Source organism: Lampris incognitus, chromosome 1 (assembly GCF_029633865.1).
Source record: "Lampris incognitus isolate fLamInc1 chromosome 1, fLamInc1.hap2, whole genome shotgun sequence".
Lineage (NCBI taxonomy): Eukaryota > Metazoa > Chordata > Actinopteri > Lampriformes > Lampridae > Lampris > Lampris incognitus.
This window is the reverse complement of record NC_079211.1, coordinates 87,227,240-87,252,731: the sequence shown is the minus strand read 5'-3', so window position 1 is coordinate 87,252,731 and position 25,492 is coordinate 87,227,240. Positions and strand designations below refer to the sequence as shown.

At 47.3% G+C, this 25,492-nt stretch overlaps 1 protein-coding gene across 3 annotated transcripts in view; it reads left to right on the top strand.

The window, feature by feature from the left end:
* Nucleotides 1-25,492, top strand: part of LOC130115435 (regulator of G-protein signaling 3-like) — a 458,149-nt gene that overhangs the window by 205,245 nt on the left and 227,412 nt on the right. For all 3 annotated transcript variants that reach the window (XM_056283094.1, XM_056283101.1, XM_056283108.1), the window contains exons 5-8: nt 894-1,139; nt 7,642-7,681; nt 22,896-23,152; nt 23,266-23,349. In XM_056283094.1, the coding sequence (XP_056139069.1) occupies nt 894-1,139; nt 7,642-7,681; nt 22,896-23,152; nt 23,266-23,349 (627 nt within the window). The remainder of the gene's footprint in view (nt 1-893; nt 1,140-7,641; nt 7,682-22,895; nt 23,153-23,265; nt 23,350-25,492) is intronic.

Below are 25,492 nucleotides of genomic sequence, written 5' to 3'. Positions count from 1 at the left end.
AAGCCACCTCCGATGCGCCTGACCTTACTCCCCTTCCACCTGGTCTCTTGCACACACAGTATGCCTACCTTCCTTCTCTCCATCATATCAGCCAGCTCTTTTCCTTCTCTTACCTCCACACTCTGGGTTTGGAACCGGCACTAAGAATGCACTGGCTCATGCATCCTCAGTGGCTGGGTTCTGTGTGATTCATGCCTTCATCAAATTCCAGAATTGACTTCTGCCACAGCATTCTTTATGGCCCATCATCCAAAGTCCTAAACAAACTCCAGCACATCTATAACTCTGCTGCTCGCCTGCTCACCCACTGCTGCTCCCACGACGACAGCACCCCTGTCCTCCAGAACCTCCACTGAGTCTCTGTCCCACAACGGATCCAATTCAAAGCCCTCCATAACCAGGCCCCCTCCTGCCCAAACGACATGCTCCACAACCATGCTCCTTCCAACAGCCTTCGCTCCTCTGATACCAACCTCCTGTCTCCACCACACAGGACCAAACACCGGAGCTGCAGTGACTTGGCCTTCGCCATACCTACCCCACCCCTGTGGAGTGCTCTCTCCCCCAAACACATCAGAGAGTGCACCGATCTGTCCACGTTCAGATTATTAATCAAAACTCATCTTCTCAGAATTGCTTTTGATGTGGGATTGTGTGTTTTAGGTTTTTGGTGTGTTGCCTTTATGTTCATTTTAACTCAGATAAAACATCTTTTAGTACTCTGAAAAGCGCTGCATAAATAAAATGTAGTATTATTATTCATTTCTTTTCCGATGACTTTTGTTTTTTTTAGAAGGAACTGATGAGGAAATGGATCAGGAATCAGAAACACAAACATGACTCCACTTCATGATCTGCCCCTCAGACTGACACTTCCCCTCTTTTTACTCCAGACAACCGTCGAGAAGCTGCTCCCCCACCCCCCCAACAGCAAGCATGGCAGACGGAGAGGTCAGGGGTCAGGGGCGAGGTCAGGTTTAGGGGCACTGGGGTCTCTTTGGAGGGACAGGAGGGAGGTGAAGGAGGAGGATGAGGTGTCTGAGTTCTCCTCCCCCATCACAACACTCAAAGGCACCCGTGTGACATCATCAAACGGAGACAACTACATCATCCTGTCAGCCATCGATCCAGGAAATCAGGTGTGTAAGAAGAGTTAAGCTAACCTTGAACCCTCAAGATTACTGTATATATATATATATATACACTACCGTTCAAAAGTTTGGGATCACCCAAACAATTTCGTGTTTTCCATGAAAAGTCACACTTATTCACCACCATATGTTGTGAAATGAATAGAAAATAGAGTCAAGACATTGACAAGGTTAGAAATAATGATTTGTATTTGAAATAAGATTTTTTTTACATCAAACTTTGCTTTCGTCAAAGAATCCTCCATTTGCAGCAATTACAGCATTGCAGACCTTTGGCATTCTAGCTGTTAATTTGTTGAGGTAATCTGGAGAAATTGCACCCCACGCTTCCAGAAGCAGCTCCCACAAGTTGGATTGGTTGGATGGGCACTTCTTTGAGCAGATTGAGTTTCTGGAGCATCACATTTGTGGGGTCAATTAAACGCTCAAAATGGCCAGAAAAAGAGAACTTTCCTCTGAAACTCGACAGTCTATTCTTGTTCTTAGAAGTGAAGGCTATTCCATGCGAGAAATTGCTAAGAAATTGAAGATTTCCTACACCGGTGTGTACTACTCCCTTCAGAGGACAGCACAAACAGGCTCTAACAGGTACTATTTAATGAAGATGCCAGTTGGGGACCTGTGAGGCGTCTGTTTCTCAAACTAGAGACTCTAATGTACTTATCTTCTTGCTCAGTTGTGCAACGCGGCCTCCCACTTCTTTTTCTACTCTGGTTAGAGCCTGTTTGTGCTGTCCTCTGAAGGGAGTAGTACACACCGGTGTAGGAAATCTTCAATTTCTTAGCAATTTCTCGCATGGAATAGCCTTCATTTCTAAGAACAAGAATAGACTGTCGAGTTTCAGATGAAAGTTCTCTTTTTCTGGCCATTTTGAGCGTTTAATTGACCCCACAAATGTGATGCTCCAGAAACTCAATCTGCTCAAAGAAGTGCCCATCCAACCAATCCAACTTGTGGGAGCTGCTTCTGGAAGCGTGGGGTGCAATTTCTCCAGATTACCTCAACAAATTAACAGCTAGAATGCCAAAGGTCTGCAATGCTGTAATTGCTGCAAATGGAGGATTCTTTGACGAAAGCAAAGTTTGATGTAAAAAAAATCTTATTTCAAATACAAATCATTATTTCTAACCTTGTCAATGTCTTGACTCTATTTTCTATTCATTTCACAACATATGGTGGTGAATAAGTGTGACTTTTCATGGAAAACACAAAATTGTTTGGGTGATCCCAAACTTTTGAACGGTAGTGTATATATATATATATATTAACATACTATGATATTATTGTGAGGAAATAGAACAAATGTTTCTCCACATGTCTGAGTTCGCTGCATAATACTTCTGTTTGAACGAAGCAATCAGAATCAGAATATTCATGCCAAGTAAATGCTACACGGCTGCTTTCTGGCGAGTCAGCTGAATATGAGAGAGCTGGACGACTACAACTTAAATCTCTATCTGAATTTTTAGTAACACGTCGCTGAGGAAAGAATGTCACCCTAATACTGCCAAACTGACCAGCATCATTTCGCCGCATCACGTGTTCCACCGAGTGATGTGATCTGAGTAAAGTCTTGGTAATAACTTAACTGACCTGGTGACCTGGCAGACATTCTGACCAGTCAACCAATCAGTCAACCAGGCAGTCACTTTTTATTGATTACGCACATTTCCTGCATTAAAATTCAATGGATCGCACTTTGCATTGAGTGGGTAAGGGCTGATGATCATACTCAAGTCACTAACTTAGAGGCCTGCTTGGCTACTGTGAAAAACTGGATGTCACTTAACTTTCTGCTTTTAAATTCTGATAAAACCGAGATGCTGGTCATTGGCCCTGCTAGACACAGACACCAATTTGATCAAGTAACGATAACGATCGACAACTCTGTGGTTTCACAAAGTGTGGCAGCCAAAAATCTTGGTGTTACGTTTGATCCCAGCCTTTCCTTTGATAAGCACATTAAAGAAATCACCAAGACTGCCTTTTTTCACTTACCTAACATAGCTAAAATTCGGTCTTTTCTCTCCATGACTGACGCAGAGATTCTAATACATGCATTTGTTTCATCCAGACTTGATTACTGTAATGGTCTGTTCTCAGGTCTGCCACATGCTAGTACTAAAAGTCTTCAGATGGTTCAGAATGCTGCTGCTAGAATCCTTACTAAAACTAGGACATTTGACCATATTACACCAATTCTTGCCTCCCTTCATTGGCTTCCTATCCATGTTAGATCAGAATACAAGGTGCTTCTGCTGACGTATAAAATCCTAAATGGGCTTGCTCCATCCTACCTGTCTGTCATATAGAGTATAGATTATAGCATATAGATTATAGATTATAGCATATAGAGTATAGAGTATAGAGTATAGAGTATAGAGCCAGGAGTGATGTGTCACAGAAGGGTGCCAGCAAGAGTTAAAGGGAGGGTTTACAAGATGGTAGTGAGACCAGCTATGTTGTATGGTTTGGAGACAGTGGCACTGATGAAAAGACAGGAGGTGGAGCTGGAGGTGGCAGAGGTGAAGATGATAAGGTTTTCATTGGGAGTGATGAAGAAGGACAGGATTAGGAACGATTATATTAGAGGGACAGCTCAGGTTGGACGGTTTGGAGACAAAGCAAGAGAGACAAGACTGAGGTGGTGTGGACATGTGTGGAGGAGAGATGCTGGGTATATTGGGAGAAGGATGCTGAATATGGAGCTGCCAGGGAAGAGGAGAAGAGGAAGGCCAAAGAGGAGGTTTATGGATGTGGTGAGGGAGGACATGCAGGTGGCTGGTGTGACAGAGGAAGATGTAGAGGACAGGAAGAGATGGGAACGGATGATCCACTGTGGCGCCCCCTAACGGAAGCAGCTGAAAGTAGTAGTAGTAGTAGTAGTAGTCAAGTATAGAGTATACATTATAGATTATAGATTATAGAGATTATTGACTATTGCAAACTGTTCTGTTTTCTCATAAGTCTTTTTTTCTCTCTCTCTGAGTGACGTCTTCTCCTTTCTCTTCTTCTGTGTGTGTGAATGGTGTGATGTGAGTATCACTTGTGTGCGAGTATCTGTCCTCCTGTCAGGTCTCCATTGTGATGGTGGTCATGTGGCTTAGGTCCTGGGCTGTTCTGGTGGCATGTGGACGCTGCTTGGCATGCTGCTCATCATATTCGTCATAATTCCATTATAATTGTGTTCTCATCTTTGAATGTTGTATTGTGTAAATTGTGTAAACACAACATCATTGCACGTTGTGCGTCTTGGGAGAGAGATCCTCCTCTGCTGCTCTCCCTGAGCTTTCTGCCTGGGTTTGGTGTTTCTCCCTGTTAAAGGGTTTTTTTAGGGAGTTGTTCCTTATCCAATGAGAGGGTCTAAGAACAGGATGTTGTGTGGCTGTAAAGCCCACTGAGGCACATGTGTAATTTGTGATGTTGGGCCATACACATACAACTGACTTGACGTGATGTGTAGGTGGTAAAGGCTCTGCACAGGTCAGTCAGTGGCATGGGGGTGGCACTACACACTGGCAGCATCATAGGGAAAGGCAGCAGTTGTCTGGAAGAATGGAGCTTTCCTCGGCTTGGTCAGGGAATCGCTTTCTTCATGCTCTAGCTCGCTTCATCAACGCCGCCTTCTCTCACTGCCCGATCAACGCCGCCTTCTCTCCCTGCCCGATCAACGCCGCCTTCTCTCACTGCCCCGTCCGAGCCATCCGTGCACATGCACCACTCACGCCTACGGTGGAGTCGGAGGGGGTAGCGATGGTGTCAAAACCAACCCATTCCGTGTTACCGCCGGCTTGGTCGGGCGTCGCTACAGAAACAATTAATTGGCTGTGTCTGCAGGTGGGAAGCTGGATGTGGGTGTGTGTCCTGATCGCTGCACTAGCGCCTCCTCTGGTTGGTGGAGGCGCCTGTTCGGGTAGGGAGGGGGAACTGGGGGGAACAGTGTGATCCTCCTACGTGCTACGTCCCCCTGGTGAAACTCCTCACTGTCAGGTGAAAAGAAGCGGCTGGTGACTCCACATGTATGGGAGGAGGCATGTGGTAGTCTGCAGCCCTCCCCGGATCAGCAGGGGGGGGGGGGCAGGGACCGGGACGGCTCGGAAGAGTGGGGTAATTGGCCAAGTACAATTTGGGAGAAAAAGAGGGGAAATTCCAAAAACGAAAAAAACCCTATGTATTCAGGTGTGAGTCTTGAAAGAAGACAAGAAGTCGATCATGTTTCGCAAGACAGCAAATCACCCACTGCTGGTCTCAGCAGGGGAGGACTGGAGGAAGACTGGAGGAGGACTGGAGGAGGACTGGAGGAAGCAAAACAATTCGCCTGACTCACCTCACCACCACGTGGAAGTGCTATACGTACTCTCCAATGTTAAAACTACTACTACTACTACTACTACTTCCGGCTGCTCCCATTAGGGGGCGCCACAGCGGATCATCCTTTTCCATCTCTTCCTGTCCTCTGCATCTTTCTCTGTCACACCAGCCACCTGCATGTCTTCCCTCACCACATCCATAAACCTCCTCTTTGGCCTTCCTCTTCTCCTCTTCCCTGGCAGCTCCATATTCAGCATCCTTCTCCCAGTATACCCAGCATCTCTCCTCCACACATGTGCACACCATCTCCATCTTGTCTCTCTTGCTTTGTCTCCAAACCGTCCAACCTGAGCTGTCCCTCTAATATGCTCGTTCCTAATCCTGTCCTTCTTCATCACTCCCAATGAAAATCTTATCATCTTCATCTCTGCCACCTCCAGCTCCACCTCCTGTCTTTTCATCAGTGCCACTGTCTCCAAACCATATAACATAGCTGGTCTCACAACCATCTTGTAAAGCTTCCCTTTAACTCTTGCTGATACCCTTCTGTCACACATCACTCCTGACACTCTTCTCCACCCACTCCGCCCTGCCTGCTCTCTCTTCTTCACCTCTCTACTGCACTCCCTGTTACTTTGGACAGTTGACCCCAAGTATTTAAACTCATACGCCTTTGTCACCTCCACTCCTTGCATCCTGACCATTCCACTGTCCTCCCTCTCATTCACACATAGGTATTCCGTCTTGCTCCTACTGACTTTCATTCCTCTTCTCTCAAGTGCATACCTCCACCTCTCCAGGCTCTCCTCCACCTGCACCCTACTCTCACTACAGATCACAATGTCATCCGCAAACATCATAGTCCATGGAGACTCCTGCCTGATCTCGTCCATCAACCTGTCCATCACCATTGCAAACAAGAAAGGGCTCAGAGCCGATCCTTGATGTAATCCCACCTCCACCTTGAACCCATCTGTCATTCCAACCACACACCTCACCATTGTCACACTGCCCTCATACATATCCTGCACCACTCCTACATACTTCTCTGCCATTCCTGACTTCCTCATACAATACCACACCTTCTCTCTCGAAACCCTGTCGTATGCTTTCTCTAAATCTACAAAGACACAATGTAACTCCTTCTGGCCTTCTCTATACTTCTCCATCAACACTCTCAAAGCAAACATCACATCTGTGGTAATCCTGTGTTTCAGTCTCCAATGTTAAAACCCTGCTATGAAAATACAATTTCAAGAGTAGGATAGCTGGAAATCAGCTCAGTAGCTATGATAACATATTCTCTATGGCTGAGCTATGTTTTCTTGCCCTGTTTTATGAATGAAAGTCCATCAGCAGAGCAGCCATTTGCCTTGATTCATTCTATGTCATGAAAACCTTGATAATTAAATATATTTTAAGGCTTTTTATAAGGGCTTTTTGAAATTATGATAGCCTGATCCCTGTCATTTCATGTCGAACTTGATCTCTTTCATGCGAGGGTCTGCCAAGGAGGCTGCACATCCACAGACTGACAGGCAAAATGTTTTATTAGGTAGATTTCTTCCATATTCCCTGTTCAATCTACTTGGGCGCTGTGATGGCAGGAAAAGCACTGGTTTTCCTGCCCGGGTGTGCGTGTACTTCCCTTCTCCCAGTAGGTGAAAAGAGGTGTGGTTTTGTTGCCAAGTTCAAACACCGGAGGAGGGGAGATGCATACGCCTAGTTAAATTTGTGTGTGCCATCATGTCCATGCCGTGTACAGGCAGGGCGTCTATTCCGCTAATGCCCCGGCTGGTCAGTGAACGGGATTGGCTCATAAGCCACATCAGAGCACATTACTCTGACACTGTTGGGAGTCTGTCCCAGTCTGACAGATGCAGATTGTGTCATATTGAATGAACCAAGACCTTCAAAACCAATTAGGGCTGAGATTTTACACACCGTCTGTGATTTCAATTTGTGACAGAAGTTGGTCTTTAATAATTCCTCCTCTCCAGGGATTCAGATATTTGTTCACTGAGAAATACATTGTGTTTTTACCCCATTAGCCTAACAGTATGATGCCGGGTCTCTTGGTTGAGTGTCGCCTGTCATCTTGGCAGAGACTTTTTTCATTTTCTAACGTTTCTAACTATCTTTCTGTCTTGCTGTGTGTGTGTGTGTGTGTGTCTTTCAGCTGCTTCAGCCAGTGTACCATGACAGGAACGGCACCATGGGTAAGAAATACAGACGGAATGTCTTGATGCTTGCTCCATAATCCAGGTCAGAAAATCACAGAAGGTGAATCAGTTCATCTGGACACAGCGTTTACTGACACAGACGTTTCATCATCATCAGCATCATCATTATCCAAGTCTACACCAGTGGTTCTCAAACTTTTTCTGTCACACCCCCTCTGGAGGAAGAACATTTTCATGCCCCCCACCCCAACAACATGCTGACAAAATGGGCCAAGTCTAACTTTATTTAAATATCATCAAGATCACGAACATCTCTTTCATCTCTCAAGATCACGAACATCTCTTTCTTTCAGTAACTTCTGTTGTGCAAATAACAGACGCGAGTTCCACTTCAACTTTATCAAGCCTCTTGTTGTGACGTGTGTCACTAGATTGCTCCATCAGTCTGTGTGATTTTTCAAACAAAGAGAAAAATGAAACAAGATTTAAAAATCACTTTGCCAGAACGATAACAATAAAGTTCAATCTGTGCAAAAAGAAAAAAAGAACAAATGCAGATATTTGGGAAAAACGATGAGCAAGTCAGTTGTGAGAGCTCGAGTCTTATCACTGCTGCAATTAGTGCTGCAATGAGCTTGTTTTGCACTGTACATCTTTTCAAAATGGGGTTGTAGGTTTGATGCCGCCACTCTCAAGTCATGTTCCATGTTAGCTTAGATCTGTTCTTGGTTTTAAGTGAGGCAACAGCAGAAAAACCCATCTTACAGAGACAGGATGTGGTGAAGGGAAGCAGAATGCCCACAGCCCTCTGTCCTGTGAGTGGATACTCCCTCTCCACACCAAGCCAGAATTCACTCAGTGTCTGAGCTGTAAAGCTCAGCCTCAAGGTGGAGTCAGATGTCACCTCCATGAACTGGTCCTCTTCAGCAGAGCTGAAATCAGCCAGCAGGTGCTGCTGCATTGAATGGATCTGTCACCCAGTCACACTGAGCACTGTTGTTTGGGAAGTATTTTTGAAAGAATCCTCTCAGGGAAGAGATGTGCTCCTTAAGACATGAAATCACTGTGGTGGCTCCAGAATCACAGGTTTCAACAAATTCACACAGATTCTCAAAGAAATCCGTATTTCCTTGATCAAGTCGCCTGCCCCCCATCTCAGGCTTTCCAGTGAATGCACTGATCTTGTCTGCCAGGTGAGGAAGGTGCTTGTCTCTGCCTTGAAGCTGAAGATTTAATTCATTCAGCTTTCCATATGCATCGCTGATAGGCCAGTTTCATCAGAAATTGTTCATCACTAAACGTGTTTGCAGCTTCATGCATATGCTCCTCCTCCAGAAACACCCGAATTCCCTCTCTGAGCTCAAACAGTCGTTTACCTCACGAGAGTCACCTAGCCTCGCTGTGAAACAACACAGCTGAATGGTCGGCTCCCATCTCCTCACAAAGTGCATGCAGAGACCAGCTGCGCTCTCAGGGATCTTGTTTTGATGAATTTGACCACGCTAACAACATGGGTCAAAACCTGGCTTAGGTCAGGGCTAATCTGTCTTGATGGTAGCACTCCTCTGTGTATGACACAGTGCGTCCATTGCACATTTGGCGAGACCGTCTTGATTAGTGGCTGCAATCCCTTCATTTCCCCTGCCATGGTCTGTGCACCATCTGTGCAAACACCCACACAGTTCTCCCATTTCAGCCCATGTTGTGTCAGGTACCGGTCCTAGAAGCCTGAAGAGCTCATCAGCTGTTGCTCTACTTGGGACATACTTGCAAAACAGCAAATCCTCACACAGCGACTCTGACGTGACAAAGCGAACACAAGCAATAAACAAGCAGTCTTTATTGCTGTCAGTAGCCTCGTCCACTTGTCAGGCCAAACGTTTGTCTTTCAGTTTTTCACTGAGTTGTTCTTCTAGGTCATTTGAAATGTCACATGTACATCTTGCAGCTGTATCGTTGGACAGAGGGACAGCCTTCAATTTTGCGGCGCTTGTCTCATCAAACAGTTGACACCGTATCTAAAGCCGTAGGAAGTACAAGCTCCTCTGCTGTTGTGTTTGGTTTCTTGCACTGGGCAGTTCTGTGTGTGACTTTGTGTGGTGCCATCAGTGCTTTGTTGTTCACTGATGCAGCTTTTACAAAGCCATGTTTCTGCTGACGGTATGCACCAAGTCTTACCTGGAAGAACTCGAGTGGCTTATTGACGTGACTGGGGAGTAATGTCTCTAAGTGTCTTCTTCATGTATTTGTTCTCATGATACCAGCTGCCAGAGTTTTCACACATACATGACATGACATTACAGTCATTTAGCCGATGCTTTTATCCAAAGCGACTTACAATAAGAGCATCATTTAACGTAGGAGATCAGGAGAACTACTAGTCATCAGAGATCATAAGTGCATCTAAACAAGCATCTAAGAGCAAAACCACTGCTGAAGTAAAAGCGCAAGAAAGAGTTTTTTTTTAAATGAGTGAATACACGAAGTGGTAAGAGCAAGTAACAGGGTAGTAGTTCTTAAAAAGGTGAGTTTCAACCTGCGCTGAAAGATGGGCAGCGACTCCGCTGTCCTGACATCAGTGGGGAGTTCATTCCACCACTGTGGGGCCAGGACAGAACAGAGCCGTGACCGGTTCGATCGGCAGCAGGGGTCCCTGAGCGACGGGGCAACCAGGCGTTCCGAGGCAGCAGAGCGAAGTGGTGGGGCAGGGGTGTAGGGCTTGATCATGGCCTGGAGATAGGAAGGAGCTGTTCCTTTCACTGCCCTGTAGGCTAGCACCAGAGTCTTAAACTGGATGCGAGCAGCTACTGGGAGCCAGTGTAGAGACATGGGAAGGGGAGTTGTGTGGGAGAACTTAGGGCGGTTGAACACCAGACGAGCTGCAGCTTTCTGAACAAGCTCCAGAGGTCTGATGGCCGACGCCGGGGCGCCAGCAAGGAGGGAGTTGCCGTAATCCAGCCGGGAGATGACTTGAGCCTGGATGAGCACCTGTGCCGTCTCGTCGGTGAGGAATGGGAGAATCCTCCTGATATTATAGAGGAGAAATCTGCAGGAGCGAGCAACCAATGCAACGTTTGCAGCAAACGACAGTTGGTCGTCCAGGATCACACCCAGATTCCTCACAGCCCGAGTTGGCGTCACCACGGTGTTGTCAATGGTGATGGCCAGGTCTCGGTGTGGGCAACCTTTCCCCAGGAGGAACATCAGCTCTGGCTCGTCCAGATTGAGCTTCAGGTGGTGTGTCGCCATCCATTCCGAGATGCCAGTCAAGCACGCAGCAATGAGTGTCTCTACTTGTGTGTCAGAGGGAGGAAAGGACAAGATCAGCTGGGTGTCATCGGCATAACAATGGTAAGAGAAGTCATGCGAGCGAATAACAGAACCCAGGGATGTCGTGTACAGGGAGAAAAGGAGAGGACCCAGAACCGAACCCTGTGGAATGCCTGTAGTCAGTCTACACACTGCTCTCTCCTCATCCCCCACCACATTCACTGTGAACCCAAGAGCAAGACAGGCTTCGTCATATTGTCTTAACTTGGTTTTTGGTCGATGACCGTCAGTTAAGCACTTTGTCTTGTTTGTCTCGGAAGCATCGCCTGTCTTTCTTTTCTTCCTGTCAAACATCTCTCCATCCTGTCAACCTACACACTCTCTGTCTCATGGAAGCACGTTTTGGTGATTGTTCCGCCGTGAAAAAGATTCCAACGTTAAAACAGTAGTTCCACACTACATCCCCGCCGGTCACGCCCCCCCCCGTCATACCTCTGTGCATGACGGGGGGGGGGCGCCACACATTTCGAGAAACGCTGGTTTAAATTGACTGCAGGTATCCCCACCCTTATAAACAATACAATACAATACAGTTGCATAACGATCGGACCCAAAGACCAGTTTCATATGTAAATATGGGCGTGACCATTAACTAGAGTTACAATGGTCATGTGTACTATTCACAGAAGATTGGGGGAGAGTTGCAATCACTGCATTGTAAAACGGCGACAGATGTACTCTTAGTCTACACCATGTGCAGGCCAGTGGCCACTCTTTCAAGAATGAGGAGGTGCACATCCTTGATAGGGAGGAACGCTGGTTTGAACGGGGAGTCAAAGAGGCCATCTATGTGAAGAGGGAACAACCATCCCTGAACCGGTGGGGAGGGGGGGGGCTAAGAGTACATCTGTCACCATCTTACAATGTTGTGATTGCAACTCTTCCCCTGTCCTCTGTGAATAGTACACATGACCACTGTCACTCATTGTGGCATTATATTAACTGCGGAATGCCATCTGGTCTGCTTAGAACGCTGCGTTGCTATATCTAAGGAATTCAAAGCATGTACTGCATTATCATCACTCCTTTACCTATTAGCCTACAGTATCAGCATTGATTAGTTGTTTGGTATCTGATCACTTTAAACAGGCTATTGCAATGCAATATGAAACACACACACACACACACACACACACACACACACACACACACACACACACACACACACACACACACACACACACACACACATTACAGTAATTTAACCAACAGTTTTATCCAAAGCGACTTACAATAATTACATTACATTACAGTCATTTAGTCACACACACACACACACACACACACACACACACACACACACACACACACACACACACACACACACACACACACACACACACACACACACACACACACACACACACACACACATAAAGAAGTCTTTCCTTAAGGGTGAACAGCATGAAAGAGCTTAAAAAACCTAAATAAGTGTTTTAACATGTGCGGTCCTGTCAGGTAATCTGTCCGGTTTCTTGATACTCCTTCTCGGCTGCTGCACATTTCAGCAGATGTTTTGACCTCAGGACCTGCAGCAACTCTTTGCTTCGGTAAACCAGAACCAACCTGTTGATTGCTGGCATGTCCCACTGGGTCTTTGGAGGTGTTTTCAGAGGTGTCGCTGTTTTGATTTGGCTCTTGTCTTTTGAGCAGAGTTCGACGACTGCGTCTGAAGATCTGTCCTTCCTCCGTCCTTACAGTGAACGACCGTGGAGCTACTTCTTGAAGAACAGTGGCTTTCATCCTCCATCCATCAGGGTCCTCAATCCTGACTGTATCATTACTAGAGAGGGGTGGAAGCTGCCTGGCTGTCTTGTCACAGCATGACGTCTGCTTCATCTTGTGTAGCTGTAGCTTTTTTTCCAGTTTGGGATGTTTCTTCTGCTTTGAGGAGCTCGGCAGTGTGGTGCGCAGCTTTCAATTCATCAGCAGCTCAGCAGGTGACAGTCCACCCTCAAGTGGTGATGCTCTGTAGCTGAGTAGAGTGACACGGGGATCGGACTCGCTGTCAGCAGCTTTCTTCAGGAGCTGTTTGAGAATGTGGACTCCTTCCCCAGCTTTTCCATTTGACCGTGCATATGGAGGACTAGATGTGACATGCCTGAAGTCATACTGTTCTGCACATTTCTGCCACTCTGTGCTGGTGAAGCATGGTCTGTTGTCACTCACTACTGTGTTTGGTATGCCGTGTCTAGCAAAAATGGATTTTTTGTGTGTTTTGACGCAGGTTGATGATGTGTTTGACAGCAACGCCATTTCAGGAACGTTTGAATAATAGTCAGTGACCACTAGAAAGTCTTTACCTTTGAGGTGAAACAAGTCCATTCCTACTTTGTGCCATGGTGCTGTTGGCACATCTGCTACTATCATAGTCTCTTTGGTTTGCTTGTTTCTGACATGTCGCACACCTGCTTATCAGTCTCTGAATGTCTTTATTAATTCCAGGCCAGAAGACTGTCTCTCTCACCCTCCTTTAGCACTCTCGACACTGAGATGACCTTCATGTAGTCTTGGTAGTATGTCCTGTCTCAATTCTTGTGGGATGATGATTCTGTTTTGCTTCAGCAACAGTCCATCAGCAACACTCAGTTCACCGCTGATGTTGTAGAACAGTGGACAGGAACCTGCAGGCCACCCATTTTTTATGTTCTTAATGACACGTTGCAGCTCTGTGTCTTCTGCTGTTTCCTTGGCTATTTGTCCGAACTTTGTGCCTGCTACAGGAAGCGCAGCAGGCACCATGTTCACATGACCTTGAAGATCCTCCTCGGTTGTACTCACACTTTTCCCTGTGGGTGCTCGTGAAAGTGCGTCGGCAAGGATCAGCTGCTTTCCTGGCGTGTAGATCAGCTCAAAGGCATATCTCTGCATTTTCATCATGAGCCGCTGAATTCTTGGTGCCATCTCATTCAGGTTCTTTTTGATGATGGCAACTAGTGGACGGTGGTCTCTCTCTACAGTGAAGGTGGGTAGGCCATAGTATATGTAGCCGTGGAACTTTTCTAGGCCAAACATTAACCCAAGCCATTATTTTTCTATCTGAGCATATCGACACTCAGTCTCTGTCATGGACCTGGATGCATAGGCCACTGGTTTCCAATGCTCACCTTCAGCCGGTAAGAGTACTGCACCAACTCCATCCTTAGAGGCATCAGTCGATATTTTCACCCTCTTCGTCGGGTCAAAGAACGTCAGAACAGATGCAGTTGTGAGTGTTTCTTTGAGCTTCTTCCACTCATGCTCGTGTTTGGCTGTCCATTTGAACTCAGTGTCTTTGTGCAGGGGCTCACGGATGCAGAATGTTTTTGCAGAGAGGTTAGGAATGAATTTACCTTTAAAGTTAACCATCCCCATGATGCGTAGCACACCTGTCTTGTCTGTGGGCCTTGGCATGTCCTGTATGGCTCTGATTTTTTTCTTGGTCAGGTTGGATACCTTGTGCAGAGAGCTTGTGGCTGAGGAAAACAATTTCTTGTGCTCCATACTGGCATTTGCTCTTGCTGAGTTTCAATCTATATTTTAGTACCCGCTCCAGCACTTTTTTCAGTCTTTCATTGTGGTCATGAAGTGCGGAGCCCCAGACGATGATGTCGTCCACATAGACTCTGACACCTTCCAGCCCGTCAGTGATGTGCTCCATTGCTCTGTGAAATATTTCTGATGCTGAAATTATTCCAAAAGGCAGCCTGAGGAAACGATATCTGCCAAAAGGTGTATTAAAAGCACAGTATTTGGTGCTGCTGTGACGCGTCGAGCTTTGTGAAGAACCTGGCACCTGCCATCTTACTGGTCATTTCTTCACGCTTGGATATCTGGTAGTGTTCACGCTTGATGCTTTCATTTAGATCTTTCGGGTCCATACATATTCTGAGGTCACCATTCTTTTCCTTTGCGCACACCATGGAGTTGACCCAATTTGTCGGTTCCTCAACTTTCTTTAACATACCAAGCATTGTCCTCCTGTCCAGCTCTTTTTTTAGGTAGTCTCTTAGTGGTGTTGGAGCTCTTCCAGCAGCATGCACGACTGGCTTTGCATTTTCTTTCAGCTGGATTTTGTACGTGAATGGCAATACACCAAAACCTTTGAAAACATCTGCAAAGTTCTGTGTAATGGAGTCAACACAGTCACTTGGAGTGCTCACGGCTGTGTTGATGCAGTACACTCTTCTCACCAGCCCCAAATCTTCACAGGCTTTATCACCCAGCAGTGACTCAAGCCCTTCAGCAACAACAGAGAAGAGTAGGTGGTGTGTTTTGTTTTCCACCATTACCTTCAGCTTGCATGTGCCTAAACACTCGATTCTCTGTCTAGTGTGGTCTTTCAGGTTAGGTGTTGTTTTTTGGTTTATTTCCTGTGTTTTGGGCCTACCTTTCATTTCTTTTATGTCAGACATGCTGATTCGGTTTGCTTTTGCACCAGTGTCCAGTTTCATTGTGTCTCAAGTCCCGTTTATTTGCAGATGTGCAATCAATTTGTCTTCTCTCACAGCATTACTTTCTTTCTCTGGCTCATTTTCACAGTTCACTATGCCAACAAAACATGTCTCGCTTAGATCAATGTCATCCACAGTGTTTACAGGTTTTCCTTTATTCCCCTCTTTTCTTTTGAGAAGCACTGTTTAGCAAAATGACTCTCCCTGGCAGTTGGAGCCTTGCTGACCCGAGGCTGGACACGGTCTTGGCTTGTGCTGTGAGGCGCAGCATTTGCAGCTGGACATCCCGTCGTGTGTCCGCTGTGCAGGCCGGGTCTGTGTGCGTCTTCTGCCTTGGCTTGAGACCGCACCAACAGCCGCGCAGTCGCTCATGGTCGCTGTGCCCGCCGCCACCTCGCTGAACTTGCTCACGTGCATTTGGGACAGCGCACTCGCCTGGCAGACCTTAACAGCTCCTTCTAGCGTTAGCCCCGTTTCCCTCAGTAGCCTTTCTCTGGCCCTTTATCCTCCATTCCATAAACCATCTGGTCCCGGATCACGGAGTCTTCCAGTGTAGCAGAGTTGCATGACTGAGTTTTTAGTTTCGTGTCAGGCAGAAAGCTATCAAAAGGCTCAACTTGTTGCTGCACACGTGAATGAAATACATATCTCTCGTATGTTTCACTTTTCTTTGCACAGCAATGAGCATAAAATTTATCTAACACTTTATCGAGTTTCTCTTTGTCGTCTTCATTTTCATACACGAAAGTATCGTACACTTCAGTGGCGTGTGGACCTGCTATCGTTAGCAGTAACGCTACCTTCCTAGCATCTGGCTTGGTTTCCGGTCCCATGGCCGCCAGGGACAGTTGTGCGCCATTTGCTGTCGACATTCCCGGCAAGTTTCAAACTCTCCGGTGGTTGTAAGGAATCCATGTCGCGCGTCACAGTTTACACCTCACTCCTGGTACCATGTTGTGTTTGTTGTTTTTTAAATAAATGGACCGAGACCTTTTCCAAATTCACGCCGAAGCTTTTATTTGTCCCACATGCCAGACTCCCTGTTCGTACGTCCTGACCTCTGACCTCAGCACGTCACCAGCTTCATGCCTAACACTCAACACATAATATCGTCCCACAACACAAGAATCATCAACAAATCAATGACATCTGCATCACAAGCGGACGCCCCCAACTGCAACTGCCGGGAGAAGGACTCATGTCCCCTAGAGGGACACTGCCAGACAAAGGGAGGTATCTATCAAGCTACGGTGTCGAGACAGGACAATGACAAAATAGAGACATACATGGGTCTAACAGAGGGGACATTCAGAAAGAGGGGACATTCAGAAAGAGGTTTAATGCTCCCATGTGTAGCTTTACAAACAACCGTTTAAAGAATGCCACATGTTTAAGCCTTTATATTTGGCCATTGGCGGATAACAACAGTAATTATTCAGCCACCTGGAAAATCCTCTCCAAGAACAATCCACATTCAGCCAGTAGTAAAACGTGTAATTAATCTATGTCCAACTGACACATACTTCATCATCTGAGACACCAGACGTCCACACTGAATAACAGCAATGAACTGGCCCGCAGCTGCACACATAGATATAAACACCTGTTTTGTAATTATAAATAAATCGCGCCAACGGACAAATACCCCCCCATTGGACCGTTAGCGATCACGTGTTTTTGAATTTTGAATGTCGCACCTCTCCCTTCCCCGTTGGAGATTGTGCACGTGATGTGCATGCTGAGGCAGTAAATCAAAGTAGGTTTTTATTTGTCCCCAGAGGGGCAACTGTTGTGTAGCAGCGGCAACTTCCAAACACACAAACACTCCACAGAACACACAAGGCGAATAGATAAAATAAATACAACATGTAGTGAGGAGAACAAAGCCAACAAAAAGCGAAGCAACAGTGAGCGGTGTTGCCAGTGTTTCTCCAGGTGGAGCTGCTGCTGCCTCCTACTGGTGGAGTGTAGCAGTGACATGGCTGAGGGGATGACAGAGTGTTTGTATCTACTGGTTTGGACTACTGGGTATTGGAAGCGGAAACCAGAAAGCAAGGTGTGGAACTCTAGGTGCAGGGGCTGGTGCTGTCAGACAGCACGGATTCTGCTCCCCTGAACATCTGCTTGTTGTTTACACAACAAGCAATGTTCAGCAAATGGTGTGGTCCTCCCCGTGCTGCCGTTTAACTGACAGCTGATGATGCTTATGGCATGAAACAGGCCTGTACCGTCTCATACACAGTTAACTTGACTCACTGGATTACACACACACACACACACACACATATATATTGGAGGACGTAAGAAAGGAGACGAGACCGCTTCTCCTTTTGACCACACAGCCGTGGGGTCGTTTATTTCCTCCAACTCATTTTAACTTTTCAATAACCAAACCTCAGCCTCGTGTCTACCCACAATCCCCCTTGCTAACCTCTCCCACTGTCTTAAAGGTTCCGTCTCCGGCCTGCATGGTGAATATCTAACCTGCAAGTAGATCACTACACACGCACTCCCAGAATTCACCATGACCACAAAAAAAAAATCAATGTGGCGGGGGACGAATAACGTGGCCAAAACAGCTCCTCTTGAAGGGTGTAGGGGCAGGGGGGCGTCCACGCCGAGGGGGCTGGACCAGTTGAACCAGCCTGTCCAAGTCCAGATGAGCTGGCTTGAGGTGGTTCACTGAAACCTGCTCCTGCTTACCGCCCACGTCCACCAAAAAGTTCTTAGCCCCCGCCGCCAGGACACGGGAGGGGTCGTCGTTGGGGGGCCGCAGGGGGGTCCCGGCTGACTGCAGGTCCTTGGGGATGTAAGACTGAGGGAGGCCGTGCTGCAAAGTTGGGACTGGAGTGAAAACACCGGCGCCGTCCTGGAACGCAGCCCGTTGGCGGGCAGCAGACCAGGGTGCCGCGCCGTCTGGGACGTACTGGCCACGTACTGGCTGCGGACGTACTGGCCACGACAATGTCGTCCAGGTAAACAAACAGGTACGGCATGTCTCGCAGCTGTAACGGGGGCAGTCCTATGCTGTTCTATGCTGGTCAGCCTGCTGCATGCCCGTCACTCTCATCATTAGCTCTGCGTTGTGTTCTAGTTGGGTGGGGCCCCAGGTGTTGTGGGGGGCCCTCAGTCTCTCATCATCATCATCATCATCATCATCAAGGAAGGAGCGGGGACACACAGGACTCTATTTGGCCCACCTTGCCATTTATTTTGGTTTCAAACCCTTCGACAACCGTCCAGTCCTCCAGCGGGAGCGGTGTTTCTTACGGACGTGGGGGTCGAAGTTCAACCACTGCCCGGACTCCACTCGTGTGCGTTAGAAGTAGAAACCGTCCACGGGACTCCGATGTAAGAAAGGATAAACAAGTATTTTATCCCACAGCTTGCAGTATCTTCTTACAGGGATACTCAAGGTTACGTTCTCCTCAACCAGCAAAACTGTCCCACGGTAAGAAACACGTGTGGCTCGGCTCGATTGCTGCTTGAGACTCCTCCCACAAAACAAAAATGGCCTCTCCCGCGTTCCCTCTTCCGTGTACCCACATGACCTCTCTCTTAAAGCGACAGTACACGTATATGACGGTCGTTGGAAAACATACATAAAAGTAAATAATGACATAAAATAAAATGTAGTAAACACAAATAACAGCACACAGACAGGATTTGGTGATATTTCATACTCAAACAAAATAAAATAAAAACATTAATTTTAACCTGGTTACACAGCACAGAGTCCATGAGCCGCTGAAAGGTCTGTGCAGCCCCCTTGAGCCCAAACGGCATCCTCAGGAACTCGGAACTCGGCCGAACGGCGGGATTACTGCCGTCTTCGGCACATCCTGTGGGCGTACCGGCACCTGGTGGTATCCGCACACGAGGTCCACCTTGGAGAAGATGACCGCCCCCGCCAAGTGCACGGAGAAGTCCTGGATGTGCGGGACTGGGTAGCGGTCTGGCGTCGTGGCGTTGTTGAGGCGGCGGTAATCACCACATGGGCGCCAGCCGCCGTTGGCCTTCGTGACCGTATGCAGGGGGGAGGCCCATGGACTGTCGGAGCGGCGCACGATGCCGAGGCGCTCCATGTTGGCAAACTGCTCCTTGGCGATGGAGCGGAGACTGGGGGGGCCGTGGTGGTGATGTAGGGGTCCACTCCATGCTTGGTGACTGCTAATGAGAAGATGGGCGTTGTGAGGTCCGGAAACTCAGCGAGCAGACCCTGAAAATCATCCCCGGTGGCAATCATGTTGGACAAGCCTATGGGACCCGCCTCCCCCAGCGTACATGGGTAGGAGCAGAAGGAGACGGCGTCAATCAAGTGGCGGTTTTTAACGTCTACCAACAGCCCATAAGCACACAGGAAATCCGCACCCAGGAGGGGAATGGACACCTTCACCATCACAAAGTCCCAGCCGAACCACCGACCTCCAAAAACCTGCACATACCTCGTGCCATAGGTGCGTACGGGGGTGCCGTTAGCAGCATCCATAGGGGGGCCAAATCCGTCGGCCATCGCGTCCACTGGTGTCGCAGGCAAGATGCTCCGCTGCGCGCCCGAATCAACTAGCAACCGCCGGCTGGAGATGGTGTCCTGAATAAACAGCAACCTGCCTTCCTGGCCAACGCTCAGGGTTGCTACTGAGCGCCGGCCCTGGCTTTTCCCGCCCTGCTGAAAGTGCATGGTGCACGGCATTGCTTGGCTTGGGTTCCAAACCCAGCATGGTAGAAGCACAGTCCCCCTGAGTCCTGCTGCCGACGAGAAACTGCTGCCGCCGCGACGCCCGCAGCCTCAACCGGCGGTGGTGGAAGAGCGTGGGCAGGCAGCAGAGTAGCCGCACACTGCTGTCGGCTGACGAGAACAATCCCGTCAGCCTCCGCGGCCAACTCCCGGAAGGTGCTGGTGGTGGACAACTTGGAGCTGGCCAAGGCAGCAGCGACGTGCGAGGGGAGCTGACGGAGGAACAGCTGGCCGGAAAGGAAGGCGGGGTCGCACGAACCCAGCATACTCAGCATCTTGTCCATTAGCTCCGATGGCTTGCCGTCTCCCAAGCCTTGCAGCAAAACCACCAGTCCTCCCGCTCCACCTCTGCTGGCTCAAAAGCCTGCAGCAAGTGTCGCTTAATCGTACCGTACTTGTCCGAGGGCGGCGGGGCTTGCAGCAGGCCCAATATCCGTGATGCCGTAGATGTTCCGAGTACCGCCACGACGTAGTGGTACCTGGACTCATCCACGGTGATGTTCCTAATGGCGAACTGGGCTTCGATGTGAGCGAACCATGCTGCCGCAGCCTTTACCAGAAGTCGGGCAGTGTGAGCGAGACGGCGTTAGCCACTGCCCGACTGCACTGAGAGCTGCGTTCTCCATGGCTCACGTCGGGGTCACCAATGTGGAGGATGCAAGAAAGGAGACGAGACCACTTCTCCTTTTGACCACACAGCCGTGGGGTCGTTTATTTCCTCCAACTAATTTTAAATGAACCGTTTCCAATAACCAAACCTCAGCCTCGTGTCTACCCACAATCCCCCTTGCTAACCCCTCCCGAGACGTGAACCAGTGTCCCCCGCTCCGCAAGCGACAACGTTAACCAGTCGACTAAAGGGTCTGACCCGTTAGTCAAGGACCAACGTGTCTACTTATCCATGCACGTTACTATATATATATATATATATATATATATATATATATATATATATATATATATATATATACACTACCGTTCAAAAGTTTGGGATCACCCAAACAATTTTGTGTTTTCCATGAAAAGTCACACTTATTCACCACCATATGTTGTGAAATGAATAGAAAATAGAGTCAAGACATTGACAAGGTTAGAAATAATGATTTGTATTTGAAATAAGATTTTTTTTACATCAAACTTTGCTTTCGTCAAAGAATCCTCCATTTGCAGCAATTACAGCATTGCAGACCTTTGGCATTCTAGCTGTTAATTTGTTGAGGTAATCTGGAGAAATTGCACCCCACGCTTCCAGAAGCAGCTCCCACAAGTTGGATTGGTTGGATGGGCACTTCTTTGAGCAGATTGAGTTTCTGGAGCATCACATTTGTGGGGTCAATTAAACGCTCAAAATGGCCAGAAAAAGAGAACTTTCATCTGAAACTCGACAGTCTATTCTTGTTCTTAGAAATGAAGGCTATTCCATGCGAGAAATTGCTAAGAAATTGAAGATTTCCTACACCGGTGTGTACTACTCCCTTCAGAGGACAGCACAAACAGGCTCTAACCAGAGTAGAAAAAGAAGTGGGAGGCCGCGTTGCACAACTGAGCAAGAAGATAAGTACATTAGAGTCTCTAGTTTGAGAAACAGACGCCTCACAGGTCCCCAACTGGCATCTTCATTAAATAGTACCTGTTAGAGCCTGTTTGTGCTGTCCTCTGAAGGGAGTAGTACACACCGGTGTAGGAAATCTTCAATTTCTTAGCAATTTCTCGCATGGAATAGCCTTCATTTCTCAGAACAAGAATAGACTGTCGAGTTTCAGATGAAAGTTCTCTTTTTCTGGCCATTTTGAGCGTTTAATTGACCCCACAAATGTGATGCTTCAGAAACTCAATCTGCTCAAAGAAGTGCCCATCCAACCAATCCAACTTGTGGGAGCTGCTTCTGGAAGCGTGGGGTGCAATTTCTCCAGATTACCTCAACAAATTAACAGCTAGAATGCCAAAGGTCTGCAATGCTGTAATTGCTGCAAATGGAGGATTCTTTGACGAAAGCAAAGTTTGATGTAAGAAAAATCTTATTTCAAATACAAATCATTATTTCTAACCTTGTCAATGTCTTGACTCTATTTTCTATTCATTTCACAACATATGGTGGTGAATAAGTGTGACTTTTCATGGAAAACACGAAATTGTTTGGGTGATCCCAAACTTTTGAACGGTAGTGTATATATATATATATATATATATATATATATATATATATATATATATATATATATATATATATATATATATATATATATGTAACCCGCACTTTGCGTTCGGCCGTCGTCTCCCTACACGCCCTGGGACTCTGCGTTGTGTTTGTTGTAGTATGATGTTTGCGTGGAAAAGGAAGGAGGCGGAGGCTTGGGATCGTGGCTGAGACCTGGACACTTTACTGGCACTCGCTTACACTTCACCTCTCATCAATCAGCTGGCCGCTGGCCTCATCATACTCACAGCTTCCGGCAGAAGAATAAACAAAAACATGTGATCAACGTAGCCTTTTGCCCGGGACAAGACTTAGGGGTACGGTGTTGCAAAAGGGACAAACATCGCCATTTGCGGCATTCCCAGGGGAACATACAGCGTAACAGTGCCACCCTGTGGCGGATTTGCATTACTACCTTACATATATATATATATATATATATATATATATATATATATATATATATATATATATATATATATATTTATTTCTGAGAAATCTTTTCAATCTGTTAACCGATTTTTTTTTCTTGGTTATTTTCTGTTTCTTCAGGGCGGCTGTACAAGACACAGCCCACCAGGGGGCACCAACAGAACTCACACCTCCTCCATGACCTGCAACCTGGGCTGTCAAGGCAATCTGTCAACAGCTGCACGGCCACCATGCCGCCCCCTTCCTTCTCCACCCAGCCTGGTGACTTTGGTAACTACCAGAACTGTACCATGGTCCAATCCCATCTGCCCTGCTCAGCGTATGGGACCTACGTCACTCTGTCTCCAAAAACCCTCATCTTCCCTGTGTTTGTCCAGGTGAGACAGCTGTACCTAGCTGAGCAGGGATTCATAGGGATGTGGTGAATTTCTTCCACTCAGGAGGGCAGGGCTGTTCAGTGCCATGTTAAACTTCTTACTGTTTCCTGTAGCCGTTGGATCTGTGCAGCCCTGATAGAAGTCTACTGATGTCAGAGGAAATGATCCTTCACCAGGGAGACCTGCTGCCTGCTAAGGTAAAACACATCCCGCTTTCTTCAGTCGCTTTTCTGCCTCCCTCAGCTGGACTAGGAGCAGCGTATCAAGTAGAGGTCAGCGTTGCATAAGCAACATCGAGAACAACATAGAATCTAACATCATATCAGGATGCTATGTGGACAGGACAGTCTGTTGAGACAGAACCGCCTCTAAAACCATCAGAGACAAGAGACAGAGACACACTTACACACAATATAGACATTCTAGGAAGGCCAGTGTTTTTGTTTTCAGGTTTTCAGTAAAGTTAGGTTGAGGAGGAAACATGAGCTTCTCCTCCTGTTGTTCTTTGGTCTCTCTGGAGGTAAGGTCAGGGGTCAGAGTTCAAACCTCGAATACTTTCCAAAGACAAAGTCCCAGCTCTGTTCCTGCCCCAGTAATGAGAAATCACCTTTACCTCTCATCTCGACTCGTTTGCCCACAGTAATTAAGAAAAGGACAAAGTTTAAACCAACTCTGAAGCTACACGTTGTTTCGAAACAACACTTTTATGTGTAAACACAAAACGTGGCTCGGCTCGGCGCTGTTGTTGCGATGCTCCAAGCACGACTTGCCTTTGGCGCTGGAGCCCTTCTTACAAACAACGTGGGCCTTGCGGTTTGACAGCATGGAGGTGTACAGACTTCCAGTTGCCAGTTGATGGTTGGTTGGTTTGTTTGTTTATTTGTTTGTTTACTTGATTGTTTGTTGCTCTGTTTGCTTTTAACTTTTAGCAAATGCGTCGGGCCATGGGAGGATTTTAATTGGTTTTATGGTCCGTCCGTATTGTTTTGTGTATTTTATTCGATCATCGACTCCTGCACTGACTTGATCGCACTGAAGCCTCCGACTCCTTACTGCTGGCAGTATGTGACGAGAACCGTGTGGACTCAACCTTCAGCTAACGGCTTGTTTTTTTAGCATTGTTAGCCAGTTTTTAGTTATATTTTTTTTACATTTTAAACCATTGACCTGAACTGATATGAGCGGTTTTACTAGTCTTGGACCGTTTTATCTCAACTCCGTTGGTTTAATGGGACATCCTTGCCTGCCTTCCTGTTGGTCACACTTTCCTTAGTGCTCCAGCTACTTGCCTGGCTACGCTTGTCTTTACCTGGTTGCTAAACTATCCAGAACAGTTATGCCAGCTTTGCCCTGTGGGGAGTTTGTGCTACTCAAGAAAGCAAACAGGAGGTCCGCGGTGGTGTAGCGGTCTAAGCATGGGCTTTGTGTCGATGCAGTTGCCCACAGGGGACCAGGGTTCGCGCCCCGGTCTTGTCAGATCCGACTATGGCCGGACTCGATGAAGCAGCAATAGTTGGCAACGCTGTCTTGGGGAGGGGGCGTAGTCGGCTTGTGTTCGTCACATGAATGCGTCTCTGGGTGTGTGGGGGAAAAAGCAGTGGTTCGGCCTGGAGTCGCCTTGTCACGGAAGTGGCGAGGCGTCTCCTTCCAGACTGCCGGCTGGAGGACGCGCATGCAGTAGGTGTTTGAACTAAAGTAGGGATCGATTGGCCACTAAATTGGGAGAAAAAGGGGTAAAATGAGAAATAAATTAAAAAAAGAAAACAAACAGAAAGATCGGTGACCTAAGGAGGATATTGGATGGCTTTCTGACGAACTACAGAAGAAATACCCAGTCCCACGGCAGTTCGTGAAATAGTCACGACATGTAATCTATTGATTCGTGTACATGGACACTCAGCACGAGGATCATGGGTAGGCTAACGTAGCCTTCCGCTATTGCAAGGGACCAAAACAAGCGGGCTTTCTCAGAATCGCAGGAGAACTAAGGAAAACGGATGGGCGCAACACTAGCCTGTCATATTGTTGAGGTATCAAGGACACTTTTGTGGTTTTGTGTTGAGAAATGTTAAAGATGTCTTTAAAATCCGCAGGTCGATATGCGACGGATCCTGTCCAGCCCGCCCACTGGACTGCTCAAATTAAAATGAAGAAATAAAACCAGGGACAAAATGTCGTGATTAACTGTTAGGGTTACGGTTAGCTTCAATAGACCCCTAACTTGTCCACGGATTTCCTCTTGCTCTACACTGAAGTGGTGGTCCGAACTCGCAAGAGAGACTCGGATGGGGCTGCCTCACCTATGCCTCCCCAACCACTACACCACCCTGTCTGATGACG